This window comes from Colletotrichum truncatum (genome assembly GCF_014235925.2).
Source record: "Colletotrichum truncatum strain CMES1059 chromosome Unknown Contig_0011, whole genome shotgun sequence".
NCBI classification, from domain to species: domain Eukaryota; kingdom Fungi; phylum Ascomycota; class Sordariomycetes; order Glomerellales; family Glomerellaceae; genus Colletotrichum; species Colletotrichum truncatum.
This window is the reverse complement of record NW_027222408.1, coordinates 961,265-981,792: the sequence shown is the minus strand read 5'-3', so window position 1 is coordinate 981,792 and position 20,528 is coordinate 961,265. Positions and strand designations below refer to the sequence as shown.

Genomic DNA, 20,528 nt, shown 5'->3' with positions numbered 1-20,528 from the left:
TGCTGTTTCAAATGCCTGTTTCTGTATTTAGATAAATAATTAATGCCTTTCCTTTTTGGTAACCTTGCCGGGACTTGCAGCAATCGAGCCGTCAAGCTCGACAAACATTTACATGGTACAAGTAATAGTTGTTGAAGTGGCACTCCTCAGTATCAGTCGTACTAGCTAGCAATGGAGGCAGTTAGGTGTTTGGAATGCGCAAACAAAACATGGCTTCAAGTGACAAACGAATTTAGTTGAAAAGCAAACGGAAACAACAAGAAAAATACATGTTCTATGTTTCTACTTGTCCATCGCCAATGTCTTGCAAATGCTCTATTCCGAGACGCCCCCAAAGACACCCAATCGTCATTACCTCCATGCTCCTCTCTTCGCATATTCATGCCATCGAGGCTTATCGTGTCGCAACCATTAATGCAAATCCCAACAAACAAATGCCCACCCAAAAAGGTCCCAAACGAAAACTATCCCCCCCGCGGGACGCTTAGGCCTCCTATTTCTTACACAGACATCTTCATGGCAATCGTCTTATGCGGGTCATAACCCTTGACCACAAAATCCTCCACTTTCCACCCATCAATGCTGCAACCCGCCTCCTTGTTGAGCTCTAGCATGGGGAAGTCCCTGGGCTCACGCTCCAATTGCACCTTCAGAGCGTCCACGTGGTCGGCATAGACGTGGGCGTCGCCCATGACGTGTGTCAAGCTGCCAGGAACCAGGTCGCAGGCGCGCGCAATCATGTGTGTCAACAGCGCGTAACTCGCAATGTTGAACGGCACACCCAGTCCCATATCGCAAGAGCGCTGGTACAATTGGCAGTGCAGGTGGCCCTTTGGCTTCTCCTCAGCAGACGCATTTGGTGACCGCGGGTAAGAAACGTAAAACTGCGCAAACATGTGGCACGGCGGGAGGGCCATCTTCTTCAGGTCGGCTGGGTTCCATGCGCTGAGGAGAATGCGGCGGTCGTAGGGGTTCGTCTTGAGCTTATGGATGACCTCGGCGAGCTGGTCCACACCCTGGCCAGTGTAGTCCGTCTTGGAGTCGACGTACTCGGCGCCAAAGTGTCGCCATTGAAAGCCGTACACTGGGCCGAGATCACCGACTTCGCGGTGGGACAGACCGACACTGTCGAGGAACTCACGCGAGCCGTTGCCATCCCAGATCTTGACGCCTGCCTCGCTCAGCGCAAGGGAAGATGTGTTACCCTCGACAAACCAGAGCAACTCGGCGATGACGGCGCGGAGGAAGACGCGTTTCGTGGTGAGGAGGGGCAGAAGGGGCTCGCCGTCCTTGTTGAGAGAGAACTTGAGGGGGATCGGAGCAAAAAGGGAGTAAGTGCCGGTGCCAGTTCTATAATCGTCAGCGACCTTATTTCGGTCGTGGGTCAGCCTGTGACTTCTTACCTGTCTGGTCGGTGCTCGCCAGTCTCGAGGATCTCACGGACGAGATCCAGGTACTGATACTCCTCGTGGCGCTTGGCCGGAGCGGCGCCATTCTGCTTTGTTGGGTTCTCGGGAATGGTCATTTTGGCGGACTCTACTGCAACGGGGGCCATTGATGTATGTAATTGTCTTCCTTTGGCTCCAAAGTGATGTTGGTGGGATATCTCGTCTACAAGAATGCTGATTCAAAGACGCGTCTAGACGCGTCGCATCTTTAAGTGCATGCGCTAGTAGTGGGGTCGCTGACTAAACGAGCTGGTCGATAAGATAAGATGCCTTCAGGGTTGTGGCCTGCATCGGAGCCAAGCGTGGCGGGTAGCGTCTCTCATGCACTGAAGCTTGTTCCACCTCTGCTGATGTCTTGGCGAATAGTGGTTTAAACTCCAGTCAGCCAGAGCTGAGCTTTGTTTCAACACATCTCATGAAGGCAGGTCTCATCTGATCTTGTTTTCAGTTCTGGCCATGTTCCACATGTGCTCGGACTTGTAGAACTGCGGTTTCCCTAGATGGAAAAAAAATGAAGTGGCGTCGCCTCTTGAATGTCTTCTTAGACTGTCCGCATCTCAGGGTTGGAGGCAACCAAAGTCTTCCTTTGATGATCTCTACTGCTATCGACGGGCATGTAATTTTTGAGTATCCTAAATTACAACTTTTTTCTTTTCGTTAATTACGACTGTACCGGCAAACATTCTCTTGCAATTGGGTGTACCTCAACCCTTGCTGTGGCCTCCTTGAACAACGAAAGCCTCATGGGATTGCACTTTGGGCAGTCAAACTTCGAAGCATAAGGCTCGAATAACCACCATCTTATAAGACATGATACTCTCTGGGCATTCAATTCAAACATGAACATCACTATCACTGTCCCTGCGGGGACAATTAACCACGGTGACCCTCGCCTTCTTTGCACACCTCCAGTATGGACCGACTTCGTTATCTTTTATGCTACGAATTACTTCGTTCACGCCCTCACTCTTCCTAGTCGTCCCGGAGAATCCATACTAGAAACTTGCTTTACAGTAATCACAGCTCTGTTCCTCCCGAGTACTGGTTCCCTGAGAGCCGCCCGCTGGTTGCTCTCTCATGCTGGCACCGTCAGACGCGATGAACTCAGTCGAGCCATGAGAGCAGGGGCGCTTTGCATGGTCGTCGACGAAACAGAACGCTCAAAAGTATCCTGGATAGAAAGGTCTTTAAGGAGAATGAGGTTTCCGAGGGCGTCTCGAAGCTGGTTAGTATAGACAAACATGTTGGCAAAAAGAAGCATCAAACTTTAACCAACTTTCGATAACTAACTTTACAATGCATAGGCACGACACCGATGCTTCCGTGCTTCCTTGGTACCGCTTTCGCTTTCGAGGGGCAGGTCGATGGGTGCACTCCTCCCGCACTATCCACGGCACCTGTGTGTTGCCGAAAGGGTTTATTCTAGTAGAGGTTCCGGTGGGAACTCCGCTGAAGCCGTCACCGGACTCGGGAGCCAACCACCTCGATCGCTCGAACATTCGCCTGGGCAGCACTTACAACATACCCAAAGCTCTGTTCGCTCTAGGCCAGGCGATATGGGGTATCACGACGGTCTACAGGACCCGCGGTGACCAACTGCAAAGATATGGCTATGCAGCTTTTGGAGTAACTGTTGCCCCTTACGCATTCATGTCTCTAGTTAACCTCGTGGCCCTGCTCGTCACACCAGAGTATAACTGTATCTATCTTGTTCACACGCCGGACCTCGACAGAGCAAGGAGACAAGGCGGTAGATTCTCGGGGGCAGTGGCCAGCGTTGATCTGGATAATGTCAAGGAACCACTGAGGACGTTCTGGCCCTCGCAGGCAGCCCATGCATCCTACCTCGCTGTTACGACGGTTCTGTTACTGGTACCAATCATTATCGTCGCTGGACTGACTGGGTTTAACCCTGGGAGCAGCACCATGTACCAGCAAGTCTGGATTCTATCCTGGTTGGGCTTCGGTATCGTGATGGGGCCGGTAATCAGGTTAAGCACGATTTTCCCCTCTGAGATCCTTGGGGTATACAAAATTCGTGCAAACGACGCGTTGGCGTACGCTCTCGAGAACGCTACGTTCATGGAGCGAGTGATTGACTGGTTGGTTACAAAGTATTTCTGGGTAGTCGAGACATCTTTCTACCTGTATGTCGTTATTGGCGCCGCCATTTTTTTCACTCCTGCGATTGGTGGTATGGTTGTTGTTGGCCAGATGTTGCAAGAGTTTGGTTTCTGTAGGCGCATAGATCGTTAAGAGTCTCGGTGCTCTCTTGAGTACGATTTCACGCCGGCCAAGGGCATAGACTGCATCTTATTTGCATATATTATGATAGCCAGATACCAAGCATCGGTTAAAATCCGATAGTCTGGAAACCCATTGTCTACAGGGTATTGGTGTTGATAGTATATAAATATAGTTCTACTTAGGTACTGAAATGGTTAGTTGATAAGCGTCCTTCTTCTAGGATTGAACATCACTCTTCGGCAGGTGTTCAATACGGCGTTCACATTGACATTCTTGTTTTATTCAGAGTATTGCCGTCAGTTTTAGCGCCTTTTTATAACTCGTTCTTCATTTCCTGCCCATGCAGTCACTCCGTTCTTCATAGTTGTTCTGCTGGTCGTTATGTACTAGTATCACGTCGAGATCAATCCCAAGACAGTAAGTAATGCAACCTTCTATTTACACCCTTATCTATTTTTGGGCTTGATCAAACTTCCACTTAAAGTAAATGGCTGGCTTTAAATTTGAGTATATATCCTAAAATACTATGTTCTTCTATGCTTCTAACACAGGAATTACTGGCTCCGTGAGCGGAAACATGCCGTGCAGAATCATTGGGGCTGACGTGAGATAAATAACAGACTTCCTTCAGGCCCTAGATAGTACCACTTGCAGTGGTTCAAGATGGTCACGTAGTGTTCTCAGAGAGGTCTAGTGAAGCTTTTCGACCACGGGCTCCAGGGAATTCAAGTCTCCATAGCCTCTGTTCCGCACACATAAAGATGGTGTGACCAGGCCCGCGGCAGAAGCTCGAAACGCCACCTGCAAAGTATTAGCTTAATCGAAGAACTAAGCTTAGAAAGATTTTGAGTTGTTTAAACATACCTGTCACCTTAATCAGGCCCAAGAGTGATCCGCCACTATTCCAAATTTCGATACCATCGCCGCAAGCAGCCCACACATTCCCATCTTCACACATGATATGTTGTGGTGCTCCTCTCCTAGCGAGCGAGAAAAGTCGCTTGTTAGCCAGAAATATAGCGCCTCCTCTACTGACAATATCGAAGGCATAAACGCTCCGCGGTCTTCGTCGTTAGCTATTATCGACGTGCTGGTAACCCAACGATCGAACTTACTGAACCAAGTCCAAGCTTCCATCGGACTTCACACCCCCAGAGTCTGCAACATAGAGTGTTGAGGAGTCTTCATCAACAGCAAGCCCTGTCGGTCGAACAAACCCATCTGCCATGGCTCTCACCTCCCCCTTTGCCCGGTCATACCGATACACTGAAGGCGGCAACTGTGGTTGACTCCTAAAATCCAGATCGTGTCCGCAACATGGGTCAGTAAACCATACGCCGCTGTCTGTGTATGCCGCGCTATGAGGCGAGTTGAAATCGCGGCCATAATACGATGTAACTACCGCCTTTGGGGGCCGGCCTGCAGGCATGTGAAAAACACCGCCTGTCCCGGGTTGCATGGTCCCCTGAGAGCACCAGAGAATTCCATCATCCACGACACACCCGCTCGCTGGCATCGGCATCGCAGGTGGAGGTCGCAGTTTGGCCCATTCGACGTTCAAGGTATCGCCGCGCGGATGAGCGGTGATAGTCACCTTGGACATGAGAATGGTGGCTGGGCGCGTGGGATCCGTTGCCGCAAGTGGCGCTGAGGTAGTCCAGAGTTCATTCCGAGGGTGGAAGTAGATACAGCCGCGGTCAAAGAGCGCATTGGCGGTGCCCCCCACAGAGGACAGGAGGAGAGCGTGAGTTGGTCTGGACCCGATGATGGATTCAAGCGCAGCGTCATATTGAATGATTGATATGTCAAACTTGATAACAGATAAGTGCCACGGTCTTCATTCAAGGAACCGAGGAGTCTACCTTGGTCGCTTGTGAATGCTCTTGAGATGCCTGTTTTCGGCGGTCTCTGATCTATTGTAAGTAATGTCAGCAGCGATAAGGAACGATAAATAGACCAAAATAAAACTAAGTAATTCTAACCGAACGAACTTACTTCTACCGGTGTCGACACAACATTGATGCCTGTCTCTTTTATAGTTGTCATCCTGCGGTCCGGCTGAACATGAGCTGGTTTTTGAAAGATTGGCGGCGTTGGGTGGTTGAAGGAAGGCAACATCAGCGGGGGTATGTGCGTCTCGGTCTTGAGCGCCAAATCGGGACTGTTGACACAACCCGATTACACAAACATCAGAATTAGGAAAACCTATAGATAAGCGCATTATAGAAGTCTTGTAGTAGGAAATCCTTAACTTTTTCATGAAATTTTCTGCAGCAAACATGTTTGCTCCTTAGTGCCCAGACAATTCAATCGGATGTGCTCTTCTCGTGTTTGGCCTTCAACAACGTCCATGAGGCGATGTGGGAATCACAATTGAAAAGAAGGAGCAAATTGCTGGTCAAATGCTGTGATGGCGTTGTTTCATTAAATATCGACCAGTAGAGCACCCAAAGAAGCGACCCGCTATCAAAAGACCACATTGGAGCAAATCTGCATGCCCAAACTTGCATCGACATTATCGTCGCTATCCCTGCGGCCACAGATGATATGGCGATGTCATGTTTAACATTCACTCACAGGCAAGACTAATAAAAGGTAACATGTGTTTTTGATCGTTCAATAAACAATGCTACTAGGATACTGTCAGTTTTATGGCCAGTAAGATATTAATAACAGTGCAAAATCATTTTGTCGCCTCGATGTGAATGCTGCTTTGGCTCATCCACCCTTTTTCACATATTGGATTAATGTTAAGTCATCTTAAATGCACTGGCAATGGTATTGTCACCCAAGATCACAACCAGAGATGATTGAACCAGGCACTAGTTCCGGCGGATTCAGCGGTGGGGGCTGTTGCACGGCTTTCTCCTGCTTCCTTCACTCATACTGCATCATCCAGGTCACATTGAACATAGCGATGATGCTTTGCAAATGTCGAAGAATCACAGACAAGCTAGAGACATCTCTCCGGTTAGGCCATTAAACTCGTATGCCAACATCGCTTTCGAGCATATCCTGACTTCAATGACAAATTTGACGATGAAAACTGATATGCAGATGTTAGAAGCAACAAAAGATGCCGGAGGGCCCAAGTCGATTCGAGAGAATGAGCTGGACATGATCAGGATACTATCGGAGTAGTCCACCAGATCATCCTTGCTGCCCATGCCGTCCAATCTCCATTGAAAATTGATAGGTGACATGTCGCGCATCAATTGGGTTTGAACGCCACATCTGTGGCACGTCTCGTCATCGTGTGGTGGTCAGAAAATGTCTTTCATTCCCATCGACCAAGTCCTCTCTATGAATACACTAGGTCGCAATTGACCATTGACTCGTCCGATCGCCCGTCGTCTAGTGCTTCGCCTTCTCATCCTTGTCCGCGCTGTCCAGGAACTTCCTATAACTTGTTGTCAGCAATTTGATGGCCAAAAGCGCACCCGTTCGCCCGGGCAAAATCACGCACTTGATGAAGTCGGCCTCGTCGGAGCTGGAAGCGTTGATGGGGGGAGTGGCAGTAGCCTTGGGCTTGCTGCCGCTGGTACCGTAGAAGGCACCGCCGAAGAGGGTCGCGAGGACACCCATGGCCAGCTGCGAGTTGCGAAAGAGGTTAGCTTTTTCGATGTTCGGTCGGAAGAAGCGCTGCAGGGGGCGCAACGGGCGAGCTCGGAGGAGCACATACGTAGTGGGAGCCGATCTGGCGGCCGGCGACAGTGTACATCTGAACCATTTTGGCGGTATTGGGGGGGTTTTCGGACCTTCGGGGGTGAATTGGTTCGATGGGGTGGAGAGCGGGTTGGTGTTGATTAAGATTCGAGGGTGTCGATAACTCGGAGCTCGAAATTCGTTCGGAAGCTGCGAAGGAAATGCCTGGATTGTCAGGCCAATCGGGATGAGTCTGGCGCGGCTCGGGGAGCGGGGAACACCGCCACTGATACCGAGTCACCTGCCACAATGTGGCGCAAGCAGCTACTGCACCCCAGGCAGGTGTTAGCGTTCAGGAAGCGAATCCGACGTCACTTTCCGAAATCCAGAGAACGAGCTGCGGGCGTTTCCGGTGCTTAAGTCGCCTCGCCCAGGCTCCCCTCTTCTAGCACCGTCATCCATGTGCACATAAATTGTCAACGTATCCTTTTCCCGAACAGCTTTGCTTCAGACGAAGTATATTGCCAAAAGAAAACTCACAATGTCGTGGTGGGGACGAAGCCAAGAGAAAAAGCCAGAGGAACCGAAAGAATCGCCTAAGGAAGATGGTGCCAAGACTTTTGATCCTGAGAAGCTCCCAGCTCGACAGAAGCTGCCAACTGGCTTGCAGAAGATAATTGACAAGCAAGACCGAGATGATAACTTCTTTGATGAATTAGTGGACGGGTAGTGAGTGCCTTCGGATCCTATTGATAGCCGTGCTAACACTAATAAAGCGCGCCCGAGTCTACCGAGTCCAACGTTCGTTATGCCGCCTACGCCACTCGTATACGCACGATTTTGCTGTCCGCTCACCGATATGTCGCCTACACGTCTGACATTGGCGAGTCCTTCCGACCCGTTGCCCATCCTCTCGTAGTTCGTTCGGCATACGGTATTTCATGGCTCTATATCCTCGGCGACGTTAGCTACGAGGGCTACAAGGCATACTGGTCAAACCAGCGCGTCCTCAACCCGCAGCTCCAGCTTACGGAGCGGCAAGCGAAAATAACGGGATTGCCGGATGCAGTCACAGATGCGACACATCCAAGCCAGGTCGTCCCCGCTGGCAAGGTTGCGCCCCTGGATGACTACAGGACGGTTATGATCCAGCGTGGTATTTTCCAGAGCATTGCCAGTATGGGTCTGCCTGCCTTCACCATTCACAGTGTAGTACGATATTCTGGCCAAGCCTTGAAGAACGTCAAGAACCCAAGAATCAGGACCTGGGGACCTATCGGTCTCGGACTTGCAGTCGTTCCCTTCTTGCCTAGGCTCTTTGACGAACCCGTTGAAAATGCTGTTGAATGGATTTTCCATAAGGGATTTGAAGCGTACGGTGGCAAGGAATTTGTTGGCAACGCACCTACCACAGGCCGCGAGGACCTGTTAGCGAAGAGGCCAAAGGAAAAGGAATTGTAAATTTGGTAGTAACGCACGGTAAGGGACACATTTTCAGCTCATAATATTAGCCCGGCGCATTGTAAGATCTCCCATGAGGAATAGGGTATATGCCGAGGTACAGCGGTAGCCTATATGGCGGAAGGTGTAATTGAGGGTATATACGGAAAAATGCTTCTATGAACACACTTCATAAAGTCGTCATCGCTTTGTTTAAACTTCCATCAGGTTGGGCGGCGGACCAACACCGCGCAATAAGACAACAGTGTTACCACTGACCAACGACGCTCCAACCTTCTCGTTGAACTCCAGTAACCTCCCACCTTCCACATGGAACACTCTAAGCTTGTCCCTCTCGTCTGATGACCGGTTGTTGACATTTTCCACCTGTAATCTCCTTGCCGCTTCGTCTAGCACTCTTCCAACCACCCAATCCTTGGAGAAGAAAAACTCCCCCTTGGGGAACTTGGCCTTGGCGGTCTCTGCCTCGGCCTCAACATACAAGTACACCCTCTTCTCCTGTGGTAGCTTGTCGTCGCCTTTTGCTGTCTTCTTGAGGTTGTTTACTGCTATCAACCGCGCAGAGGCAGACGTGGGTTTCGGCTTCGGCAACGCCCTCCCTGCCTGCTCCTTCTTCGCCGTGCCCCACGCCTTCAGCTTGTCAAAAGCACTCTTAGTACGTGCGGCGACATCGATCTGTATTCCAGGTCGGGCGCCAAGCGGCACAAGGTTCTTGCAGTCGTGGTCCTCTTTTAACCTGTGCTTGAGACAGTAATCGCGGTTGCAGTTCTGACAGTGCACGCCCGGCACTAGCGAAGTGCCGATTGTGGTCTTGCAGGCGGGAGATGCGCAGGGCTTCTCAGAGACGTAGTCGCGCAGCTGGCGGCCGGAGCCGTACCCGGGCTTCGCGAGTTCGGCCTGGCGGCGGCGCTCAGCCCAGGCACCAGCGTTGGCGCACTTGTGGGAAGTTTCGGAACGGTGATCGAGGCAAAAGGTCTTTTTGCAACTCTGGCAGAAGAAAGGGAGAAAGTCGAGTTGGTTGCAATAGTCGTATTCGCAATGCTTTCCTACAAGCGTCGCGTCGAAGCCATCTTTTGAATCGTCCATCTTGACGTAGCTCGTCTCGTCAGAATTGGATGAAGACGCCATGATGATGACGTGTGAGGTTTATTTATTCGTTTGGAAAGGGATTCGGGAATTCGTAATACGTGTACGTAGAGTGGGCGGATAGAATGGCGATAGCGACAGCGATGGCAACGGAGATGGCGATATTGCTGAGAAATGACTGGGGAAGGGTCTGGAAGGAGCCAGCTGGCGTGGTGTTTCGGTGAGTGTTGGTCAGTCGCCTTCAGCGGGGCAACCGCTGTTCAGGTGCCAAGTACAAAGAGCGTGCGTGGCTGTTGGAAGCCTATTACCTAGTATTAGGCAGGGCCATAACGGCTGCCTTGCCATAGATCCTTAGACCCTTGGAGCTAGACTAATTGTCATGACCAGCGTTGCGGAAAAAGTTCTAACTCACATGCGGACATTGAAGTAAAAACTAAGACATGTGCTCTTTGTCCTTGAATATTAAATTATGGCATTGCCATTGGTCATCAAGGTCAATTCCCAAAGATACATGCAAGTAACAGTAACAAGGAGGGGTGATCCCCAGACCCGCCTTTTTATCGGACCCGATAGAGTGGATCTCAGACCCTTAAAGTGCGTCGCGCTCAGCGCGTTTTGCCGCAAATCAATGACGCAGCTGCTGCGGTTTTGTTGCATCTCCCCTGCAAAAGCTTCTCATGCTCCCATTTTGAGCATGGGCAGCTTTCTACCTCGACAACATCACTGAAATGCCTCCTCACGTTCCGCGAAAGCGGCTACGCGAGGAGTCCCCGGCTAAGTCTAGCCCTAAGCGTCAACAGGTGGCCAAAGGCAACGGGAAGCCTGCTGCAGCTGCATCCGCACGCAGAAAGCCAACCCTATACGATGATCTGGATGCTACTGCCACGCCCGAATCATCCAAGGGTGGTCGCTCTGTTCTGGATGTGTTGGCTGACAGCGACGAGGACAGCTCTCTAACCGACTTATCCGACGGAGATTTTGAAGATGTCCCGGTTGGAGACGGTCAGAAGGCACAACAGGCGCAAGCATCCTCTGATGAAGATGACGATAACGACGACATCGAATTTGAGGACGTTCCGGCGCCAAGGACCACTTTGGCAAAGGCAACGACAACATCGGGTGACTTGCAACTCACTCTCGACGCTGGCTTCGGTACCTCTATGGTAGATCCTTACGGCGACAAGAAGGGACCGACGAAGCGGGAGAAAAAAGTAAGAAACGTGACGCATTGTATTCACGTACAGTACTTGCTTTGGCATAATGCGATACGAAATTCATGGCTTTGCGATCCTGAAGTTCAAGCGATTATGATGTCCCACGTTCCGCCTCGTCTTTGGGACGAAGTTGACAGGTGGAGGAGGGCCTGTGGGTTAGATGCAAAACCAACACCAACTACGTCAAATAAGTTGAAGCCAACCAAGAAGACGCCAGGCAAAGGCAAAGGGAAGAAACCGAAAGACGAGGACTCAAGAGATTGGGGTTCAAATGCAGAAAGGCTAGAAGAAGGGGTTGTCGATATGAGCTACGGTGATCCACTCTTCAGACTTATGAAATCGTTGGTGGCGTGGTGGAGGCAGCGTTTCCGAGTCACGGCGCCGGGGATCCGGAAGTGGGGCTATATGCATCCCGAACGACTGGGGAGGCTGAGGAAGGCATGGGAGACGGAACAACATGACCAAGAGCGCTTTGGAGAACGGATTCGCAACATCGAAGAGTTTCGGAGATGCGCCCAAGACTGCAATGGAAGCCGAGACGTGGGATCGCAGCTGTTTACAGCTCTGATCAGGGCGCTTGGGTTGGAAGCTCGGATGGTCGCAAACTTGCAGCCTCTGGGATTTGGATGGACAAAGTTGGAAGAAGCGGACCCTGAAAAGGAGAAGACTGTACTTGCAACAGCAAAGGACCCCGATGAAAAAAAAGAAGAGACCGACAAGGTGAAGAAAAGTGCCAAAAGTACCTCAACAACGAAGAAAGCAAATCAATCACGAACGACTGCGACTCCATCACGGAGTAGCACCTCGAGGGGTGCAAGTCGAAAGAATGTCGTTATTGAAGTGCCTGATACGGACGACGAACTCGGCTTAGAACACCCTGACAGCGACGACGACTCCATCATAGAATTAGAGGTTACCCCACGGAAGGTGGCGACTTCCAAGAAGTTTGACAAGGACCTAGAGTTTCCTCATTACTGGACTGAGATTTTATCACCAGTGACCAAGCGATACTTGGCGGTCGATCCAATTGTCAAAAATGTCATTGGTACCAACAGGGAGCTGATCGAATCGCTTGAACCTCGAGGAGGAAAAGCAGACAAGGCGAAGGAAGTCATGGCATATGTCATCGGCTTCTCTCAGGATGGCACAGCCAAGGACGTTACCGTCCGCTACCTCAGAAAGCAACTATGGCCAGGAAGAACGAAGGGCACGAGAATGGCACCAGAGAAGGTTCCGATCTACAACCGGCACGGCAAGGTCAAAAGATATGACTATTTTGATTGGTTCAAGTCTGCTATGCATGGATTCGTCAGGGGAAGTCGAAAACATCCGCTTACGGAGGAGGATGAGATTGAGGATTCAACTGAACTGAAGCCTGCGCAGCCAGAGAAGAAAGAAATCAAGGAAGGCAGCGAGACTCTGGCTTACTACAAACAGTCGAAAGAGTTTTGTCTCGAACGTCACCTTAAACGCGAAGAGGCACTTTTGCCTGGCGCAGCTCCCGTCAAAACATTTAAAAGCAAAGGCAAGGGAGGAGAGATTTCCGAAGAGCCAGTCTATTCGAGAAAAAGTGTCGTCAACGTCAAGAGTGCCGAAACATGGCATAAGCAGGGCAGGGCGCCTATACCTGGCGAACAGCCGCTCAAGAGAGTGCCATATCGTGCTGCGACGACAAATAGGCGGCGAGAAATCGCAGAAGCTGAGGCTATCAGCGGCGAGAAGGTTCTCCAAGGACTCTACAGCTTCGACCAGACGGAATGGATTATTCCACCGCCTATTAAAGATGGCATCATTCCGAAGAACGAATACGGGTGAGTCAGATATATGCCCATGTCAACACATTTCACTAATTTCTTCCAGAAACATTGACCTTTTCGCGGAACACATGTGCCCGGAAGGTGCTGCTCACGTGCCATTTCGAGGGGCTGTCAAAGTCTGTAAGAGACTCAAAATTGACTACGCAGAAGCTGTTGTGGATTTTGAATTTGGACATCGAATGGCAGTACCGGTGATCCAAGGCGTGGTAATCGCTGAGGAATATCACGATCAGGTCATGGAGGAAATTCGTAAAGATGAGGCAGAACGAGCACGCAAGGAGGACGAGAAGCGGCGTAAGGAGGCTTTGAGACTCTGGAGCAAGTTTCTCAAGGGCTTGCGAATTGTCGAGCGCATTCGCCAGGATTATGGACATGTTGACGACAGCGTTCCTGTTTTCCAGAAGCACAGCACGGTCAGAGACACTAACAAAAAAGACGATGAAGAGCCATCTCACTTGGACGCCGAGACGATGCGGATGCGTGAGGAGGAGATGGCTGGCGGATTTTTCCCGGAAGGACACGACGAAGAGGAGATAGAACCGAAGCGGTTCACGTCGGGCTTTTTTCCCGTAGTGGACGAGCAAGATGAAGACATGGATATGGGCGATGCTTTGGTTGTGGAACATGGTGCTCATAAGCAGGCAGTCGCGGAAAGCGGGGAAGGCACGGTAAACGAGGACGAAGCACCTTCTACAAAGCTGGGACCGCTCCCCGCCCCCGTCAAGGCAACACCGCGAGCGAAGAAGGCGACAAAAGCCGCGACTAGACGGTCGACAAGACGAAGACAAAAGCCTGTTTCCGAGAGCGAGGATGACGAGGATGAGCAAGATTTTGAGGATTCAGATGAGGATTATGTGTAAGGCGACATGGTTGACCCCACTCCGGTGAATGGCGATTGATACTCGGCGAATGAAACGCTCTGTTGATGGATATCTTATGGATTCCAGCATATTTCAGCGAGGCATATGGGGTTAAACACTATTGCATATTGGCAAGTAAGCAACGGCGGTGCGTGCGTGCCATGACTGGGTTTGGCAGGCCAAGTTTTGCTCACTTGCGGGGAGTGACACGATATGCCAACCGTCGTCACCAATGGAAAGTCGCGGTTCTCGATATTACGCTAGACTGCATCGTCTTCGGGTGGAGAGTGGTCAGGATTACAACGCCTAGTGTATTAATATTGGGCAGCTGATCATTAGGAAGACACGGAGGCGACATAGTAAGGTGGTGTTCTGGCCCGAGTCGTAAATATCCCGAGTACCTCGTTGTCTCCTGATGACGATCTGGTGTAACCTGTAATAAATGAAATGGCGATGCCGACAATGTTAAAATGCGGACCGTCTCAAGCGTGAAGACAAAGCCAAGATTTTGATCTCTATTTTTGAACATTATACAGCACGTTGCCGTCTCTTCATGCAGATCACCTAGAATCACGGGCAGTACCTAAGATGAAGTTGACAATGTCCCGTTCCCCGATTCAAGCCTCTTACCGTTGGTCCAGTCACTGTGCTTCTGGGACACCAGGGCCTTCCCTGTAGAAGGTTGGCGCTAGAGCGCCTAGGGTCTAGGGTATGTGCCAAGGGGCGTCCAAGTTCCTGGGGCATTTGGCGATCCACCGTCCCCGGCGACCTCTATAGCGTTTTGCCAACATCACCTCATATTTCCACCCTGATCGGATACGGATTCTGGTCTCTGCGCACTTGCGAAACGGAAAAGAAAAAAAAGAAAGAGTATTCTGTATGCGATATCTAGCGAGTTTGTTGTCAAAGACTTGACTTAGGAACCAGCAAAGTACCAAATCAGCATTCAGCCCACGGAACGCAGCCCTGTTTAACACAACCCCCTGCTTTCTTTTTTCCCTCTCCCCTTGTTCCGGCCAGGGAGGGATGGTCAACGGAACCTGCTCCGTTGAGTGCTGGTGAATGTCTACAGATAGCGCCCTCGGATTTTCGGGTCAAGTAGCTCACGAAGGTGCCTATCCTACCTAACCCGACTGATTTTCTACCTTTGGTCAACTTAGAAAGAGAAAAGGGGTGGGAAAAGGGTCGCCTTCTGGCCACGAGGCCTGTTTGAGGAAACCGCGGTTTTCGCTCACATTACCTGCACTTATTTTGAAGAAGACTAGGACCGGTTCGCAGGCGTAATTCTATCGAGGTTGCCTCAGCTCACAATTTCCGCGACTGCCTTCGTGCCTTCACTCGCTTCCTTCGGGTTTGCCAACGTAAAGAATTCACCTTGGGCTTCCTTTTCTTCTTTTTTTGAACTTCACGCCAAAGCTACAGACGGCCCTTTTCAGGTCAGGTATCCATCTTTCGCTCGAGCATCCCTTGATATTTATTCTCTCGTTAAACCCTCACAAAAACCTTTCGTGTTTAATTTGAGTCGTTCTACATTCATTCATACATACCGATATCAACCTCTACCAGCGCGAAGACTTTGCATTTGCGTTTGGGTTGAGGCTCGGCGATTTTACCGGTACGTTCAACTTCTTTTACCTCTTCTGTCATCGTCTATTCTGGGAATGATTTTCTGTCTGGCCCGAGCCTGGCCTAAACCTTTATGATCATCACAGCGCCGTGGCGTTTGGCACATGAGTTTACCCTTTCGTGTTCGTCATCCATACATGCGCGATCCTAGAAGGTTGTTTTTCTTCTCTTTAGGCCTTTTCCTTTTTTTAAATACAGACCTCCCTTCTCCTGTTTCTTCTGCCCAAGTCATCTGCGCGGTTTGGCATGTGAAGGCATGGAAGTCACCCTCCCACTTATCCTTGCTTCATTTGACCTCTATCGGAATATACTATACAATAATCTGCGAGGCTTACTCCATTGACTGCTATCATGGGATTGATATTAAGCAAAATTGAGCGGGAAGAGGCAAAAGCTGACCGCAAAAAGCGCAAAGGTTGCCAACCTCCACCTCCTCAAGGATCACAACCACAACATCAACCACAACCTCAGTCAGTGGCACTGACACCACGCCCTTCACCCGGCTCTTGCCTTCTCGGTTCTTTAATTCGGTCATCTGCGGATGGTCAGTCTTCTCCTCCGCCGCGTCCGCTTCCTGCTGTTGTCCGCCCCGTTCCGCCTGCTGCAAGCCACTCTCGTCCGCGCACTTGCAAACGCCCTTCTGGTGTCCAACATTATCCTAGTGTTGCCAAATCGCCTTATCCGCGCTCTGCAACTGTCCTGCCTGTAGAAAGACCGATTAGTGCAGACCGACAAATTACCAAATCTCGATCACGGAAATCTAAGAGACACTCCGCAACCGTCAAAGCAGCCAATGGCGCCGTAGAAACCCACCAAGTATACGCGCTACCTCTCCAACCAATGGCTGACAGAACCAACGAGATTAAGAGCGCTTGTACAGCGGCGGTGCTCAACCTGTTCCCAGACATCTGCACAGATTATCTGGAAAAGATTGCGACCGATCTACAATACGATCACGGCCAGGTCATTGATGAAATCTTGAGCTGCATCGAGAACGGGAAGTCCTATCCAAAAAAGCCTCGTACTAAAGTTTTGAAGCGCAAGCGAGGGATTCCCGAAGAAGCTGATGAAACGTCTAAATTACGTCGTCGCTATGATTATGTCAACCGTCCTAAGGAGATGGGTCCGGTCTATATAAGCGTCTCGTAAGTAATCACCCACCATGAGCACGGGTTTTTGCCCGTTTTTCAAGAGAACTAATTTCGTTAAATCATGATGCTAAAACCAAGATAGGAAAAAGGTATTGGCACAAGATTTTCCTCGAGCGACTATGAAGAGTATCGTGAAACTTCTTGAGCAGAACGATAACCTGCTTATGAGAACATACCTCGCCCTCGATGAGATTAACCGCAACTGGCAAGAAGGCAATTTACGACCCGGGTTTGAGATGAAGAAAACCAGGACCGTTCCGAATCCGGAGCTCACGCCAGCACAGCTTGATCAAACCATCAATAACTCAACTTTTGAAGACAAAAAGAGAGCTCTAGAAGAGCTGAGAGCGGCGCGAAAAATTTGCGAGGCAGAAGCAGCGAAACGCAACTCAGCGAAAGACAAGCAGTGCGAAGAAAAGGAGAACCTCGAACGGGCCAAGGAAAACGGCACTGCTACTGAGTGTGGCTGTTGCTTTGGAGATTTTGCGATGAATCGTATGGTTCATTGCTCGAGGACAGACAATGTGCATGTAAGCTTTTACTCTTACCATTCCGTAGGAACATTTGCGCTGACCTGTCGCAGTACTTCTGCGTCGAATGTGCGCGACGCAATGCGGAGACTGCCATAGGACTCACGAAATATGAACTTACCTGCATGTCGACGGATGGTTGCAATGCCGGATTCTCTCATTCCCAGCGTTCTATATTCCTCGACGATAGACTCATTGCTGCCCTGGACCGCATAGAATGTGAAGCCGTCCTCCGAATTGCAGGCGTTCAAAACTTAGAGACTTGTCCGTTCTGCCCCTTTGCAGCCGAATACCCCCCTGTCGAGGAGAACAAGGAGTTCAGATGTGCCAATCCAGAATGTCAGGTGGTAAGCTGCCGGCTCTGCAGGGATGAAACACATATTCCGCGGACTTGTGAAGAGGCCGCACGGGAAAACGGTCTCTCAGCTCGGCGCGAAATCGAAGAAGCCATGTCAGCGGCTTTGATCCGAAAATGCAACAAATGTAGGTTTATAACATTTTATCCCCTTTCAAGACCACCGAATGTAGGTTTTCTGACAGAGCCAGGTGGTACGCCCTTCATCAAAGAAGAAGGATGCAACAAGATGACATGCACCAGAAGCGGTTGCCACAACGTGCAATGCTACGTTTGCTCCAAATCGTGCGATTATACCCATTTTGATGATTCCGCAAGAGGCGGGAAGAAAGGGAATTGCCCTCTATTCGAGGTTGCCAAGGAACGCCATGATAGAGAGGTACATGAGGCTGAGGAAAAGGCCCGCCAAAAGGTCATGGATGACAACCCCGACTTGGATGAAGAGCTTCTGAAGTTTGATACTCCCGAGGCGTTGCTCGAGAATGAGGCAGAAAAGAGAAAGAGGATGCCACAGCAGAACGCCCAGCATATGCCGATATATAACGACATACATTTTGCACAGCGGTACATGCAGCAAGCCCAGCTGTTTGCACGCGACAGGTTCCTACGCGGGAATCACAATGTAATTCCACCCAACATACCGCCACCTCCGCCGCAGCCACGTCCTGCAGTTCAGCTCGTGCATATTGTACACGGAGTTGATATCCAGGCGAATCAACAACTGGCCGGACAAGCCAAAGTATCACCTGTGTATGTTCAACAGGCACAACCCCCTCCGGCTGCATCGCCAGGACCTTCTTCACAACCGGCAAAGCAAGCAAACCATGCCCAAGGGAACCAGCCTGGACACCAGTGGCAACCACAGACATGGCAGCCCTTCCACCCGCTTAGAATAGTGAGACAACTTGGTGACGGCCAGCCACGCCCAAATACAGCCAACTTCGGATGGCAGCAGCCATATCCGGCCATAGGGGGCATTCAACAAGCGCAGTACCCGCCTGCCAATTTCAACATGCCTGTACCAATAGTGACTCGTCATAGTCCGATGGCAAGTCGTCTTCAAGGAGACGAACACTCGAGCCGCCCAGGCTCTGACGGAGTCCACAGCGGAGCCGCAGGAGACGTCAAAGTGGCAGAGAACTTATCCATCCGAGCTCAACCACAAGTACATCATACAATACATCTCGCAGCAGCATTCCGCGGCCCCCCACAGCCACCATTAGCGATTGCCCATTCCCTCTCCGGAAGGCCGTCGACGGTGAACTTGACCTTTGGCCAACCTAACTCTGGCCAGCCACAAGTACCGCGGCCGATGCCGTTTGCAGCCAACGCGACCGGGCAAAACCAGGAGCTGGCCAAACTTGGGAAAACCCCAGACAATCCCCTGGAACTGGATTAATACCTACTGTTCCGTTTTTCTCCTTCCTCACTCCAAAGGCATTTCTACCTTTCTCATGCCAGCAATTGTTGGTTGAATGATGTAGTCAATGTGTTTTCCTGTGTTGGGCGTGTTTTGTCTGAGCAGGCAACAGTGCTGTTTTTCTTGAGGGGGATGTTTTTGAGGGTAGATTTTCGCCAGGAAGCGATTAGCACATCAGCACGGCGTTGGCGATTTGGACTTGGAGTTGGTCTGTCACGGTCGCTTTCAAAGCGAGATGAGACTCTGTTGTTTACGGGGCGAGGTGGTGTTTTGATTTGATTATGGTAAATAGCGGTTTGTTGTACTTGATAAGCGCTGCTGTAATGACATGATAGCATAAAAGACGTGGAAAACAAGGCATGGTGACGTGGGGTGGTAAGTGATTTAATGCAAGTGGATGAGTGAATTGGGAGTTTCAAATTTAGCGTCCGCTTCCAAACTTTTCGTGCCATTTGCCTTTGCTACCTGTGTTCCTGAGGGTGGAATTCACGGGTCTCTCCGCCTGGGCAGTAAGTTCGATGGTCTCGTGGATGGTGGCGATGGCGCCGAGACCGGGCGTGGGGATGTCTGACGCGGAGGCGGCGGAGGAATGAGGGGCGATCAGGATGAGAGAGTTGGAGGTGTTCTTCTGTAGGAGCTTGTAGGTGAGGTCTGGCGTCTTTAGGAGGGCGGTATCCGGGGTGGAGGTGAGTGTGAGGCTGTTATATCCGTCAGTGAGCAGAGCTAGAGATTGATGGGGACGGTAGGGCAAGGAGATAAGATGGAGTGTCAAGAGAGGCATATGACACGGTGACGATGAGCCTCAGGACGTATGAAAAGCAGAGAGAGATAGATAGAGAGAGAGTGAGAAAGAGAGCTTGACTTACACCGGGGCATTTTCGGCAGTGAGCAGGGCCTCGAGCTCGGGGGGCAGTTCCATGAGCTTGTACCCACGGGTGTCAGGGGCATGGGTCAAGGGGATACCGGTGGCGTCTTGGCTAGACATTGTCTGTGGCTTGCTGTCGGTCCCCTCGTGGCTGTTTTAGACTTGGGGTTGACCGCTGTTATACACGTGGGTAAAATGGAGAGTCCAACTTTGAGTGAGAGGAACACACGTGTGCAAAGTGTGGATTTGGTGTTTCGTAGTATTCACGGTTGGGGGGAGGTAGTACGGAGTATTGGTTGTTTTTTTCTCTGCTTTGCCTAAGTGGTGTGGGAAGATTCGGTGTAGTCAAATCAGATGTGGTCGAATTAGGTGCGGGGAAACTCAGGTGAGAAAGACAGGGAATAGTAAAATGGCCAGACGGGGGTGGGCGAGATTGGGTCAGATTTGGATGCAAGAAGCGGCAAGCAGGCAGGCAGGTAGGAGAGGAGAGTGAGAGGTGAGGGGGGGGGGGGGGGGGAGGGGATCGGTTCTGGGCCTGTGTGTTTCTGTCCCCCCCTCCCCAGTCCCGTTCCTTGGGCGAGATTCGAATTCGCTGATTAGAGGCGGGATCATCTCCGCTTTTATCTGGTCTGGCAGGTTACCTGTGCGGTGATTGGCTGTAGAGGCCCTGGAAACCCATCCGAGCTTTTTTTAGGCCCGAGTTTCCTTGTTTAAGGCTGCGGCTGTTGCTGGTCGAGGAGGAGACGAACAAGCGGGTCGTATACCTGCCCATGCTGCCTGCCATGGTAGGTTACCCGTATCTG

The 20,528-nt window shown here is 50.8% G+C and overlaps 9 protein-coding genes across 9 annotated transcripts; 4 read left to right on the top strand and 5 right to left on the bottom strand.

Annotated features, from left to right (window-relative positions):
* Positions 1 to 500: 500 nt before the first annotated feature.
* On the bottom strand, positions 501 to 1,555 carry CTRU02_214625 (thymidylate synthase; the record flags this gene model as incomplete). The annotated part of the gene is made up of 2 exons (XM_036727815.1): positions 501 to 1,350; positions 1,404 to 1,555. The coding sequence occupies 2 exons, from the start codon at positions 1,553 to 1,555 to the stop codon at positions 501 to 503; spliced, it is 1,002 nt and encodes a 333-aa protein (XP_036580344.1).
* Positions 1,556 to 2,287: 732 nt separating this feature from the next.
* Positions 2,288 to 3,704, top strand: CTRU02_214624 (uncharacterized protein; the record flags this gene model as incomplete). Its single annotated transcript, XM_036727814.1, has 2 exons — positions 2,288 to 2,673; positions 2,753 to 3,704. 2 exons carry the CDS (start codon positions 2,288 to 2,290, stop codon positions 3,702 to 3,704), a joined length of 1,338 nt encoding a protein of 445 aa, XP_036580343.1.
* A 658-nt stretch (positions 3,705 to 4,362) lies between these two features.
* CTRU02_214623 (SMP-30/Gluconolaconase/LRE-like region containing protein) lies at positions 4,363 to 5,741 on the bottom strand (the record flags this gene model as incomplete). The annotated part of the gene is made up of 4 exons (XM_070206281.1): positions 4,363 to 4,496; positions 4,560 to 4,759; positions 4,811 to 5,505; positions 5,691 to 5,741. The coding sequence occupies 4 exons, from the start codon at positions 5,739 to 5,741 to the stop codon at positions 4,363 to 4,365; spliced, it is 1,080 nt and encodes a 359-aa protein (XP_070060055.1).
* A 1,308-nt stretch (positions 5,742 to 7,049) lies between these two features.
* Positions 7,050 to 7,425, bottom strand: CTRU02_214622 (uncharacterized protein; the record flags this gene model as incomplete). The annotated part of the gene is made up of 3 exons (XM_036727812.1): positions 7,050 to 7,095; positions 7,162 to 7,286; positions 7,378 to 7,425. 3 exons carry the CDS (start codon positions 7,423 to 7,425, stop codon positions 7,050 to 7,052), a joined length of 219 nt encoding a protein of 72 aa, XP_036580341.1.
* A 456-nt stretch (positions 7,426 to 7,881) lies between these two features.
* Positions 7,882 to 8,801, top strand: CTRU02_214620 (uncharacterized protein; the record flags this gene model as incomplete). Its single annotated transcript, XM_036727811.1, has 2 exons — positions 7,882 to 8,069; positions 8,117 to 8,801. The coding sequence occupies 2 exons, from the start codon at positions 7,882 to 7,884 to the stop codon at positions 8,799 to 8,801; spliced, it is 873 nt and encodes a 290-aa protein (XP_036580340.1).
* Positions 8,802 to 8,993: 192 nt separating this feature from the next.
* Positions 8,994 to 9,929, bottom strand: CTRU02_214621 (zinc finger protein; the record flags this gene model as incomplete). Its single annotated transcript, XM_036727810.1, has 1 exon — positions 8,994 to 9,929. One exon carries the CDS (start codon positions 9,927 to 9,929, stop codon positions 8,994 to 8,996), a length of 936 nt encoding a protein of 311 aa, XP_036580339.1.
* Positions 9,930 to 10,615: 686 nt separating this feature from the next.
* CTRU02_214619 (rad4 family protein) lies at positions 10,616 to 13,778 on the top strand (the record flags this gene model as incomplete). Its single annotated transcript, XM_036727809.1, has 2 exons — positions 10,616 to 12,912; positions 12,962 to 13,778. The coding sequence occupies 2 exons, from the start codon at positions 10,616 to 10,618 to the stop codon at positions 13,776 to 13,778; spliced, it is 3,114 nt and encodes a 1,037-aa protein (XP_036580338.1).
* Positions 13,779 to 15,755: 1,977 nt separating this feature from the next.
* Positions 15,756 to 18,839, top strand: CTRU02_214618 (ring finger domain-containing protein; the record flags this gene model as incomplete). The annotated part of the gene is made up of 4 exons (XM_070206280.1): positions 15,756 to 16,549; positions 16,638 to 17,085; positions 17,139 to 17,568; positions 17,632 to 18,839. 4 exons carry the CDS (start codon positions 15,756 to 15,758, stop codon positions 18,837 to 18,839), a joined length of 2,880 nt encoding a protein of 959 aa, XP_070060054.1.
* Positions 18,840 to 19,281: 442 nt separating this feature from the next.
* CTRU02_214617 (uncharacterized protein) lies at positions 19,282 to 19,845 on the bottom strand (the record flags this gene model as incomplete). Its single annotated transcript, XM_036727807.1, has 2 exons — positions 19,282 to 19,558; positions 19,727 to 19,845. 2 exons carry the CDS (start codon positions 19,843 to 19,845, stop codon positions 19,282 to 19,284), a joined length of 396 nt encoding a protein of 131 aa, XP_036580336.1.
* Positions 19,846 to 20,528: the final 683 nt, after the last annotated feature.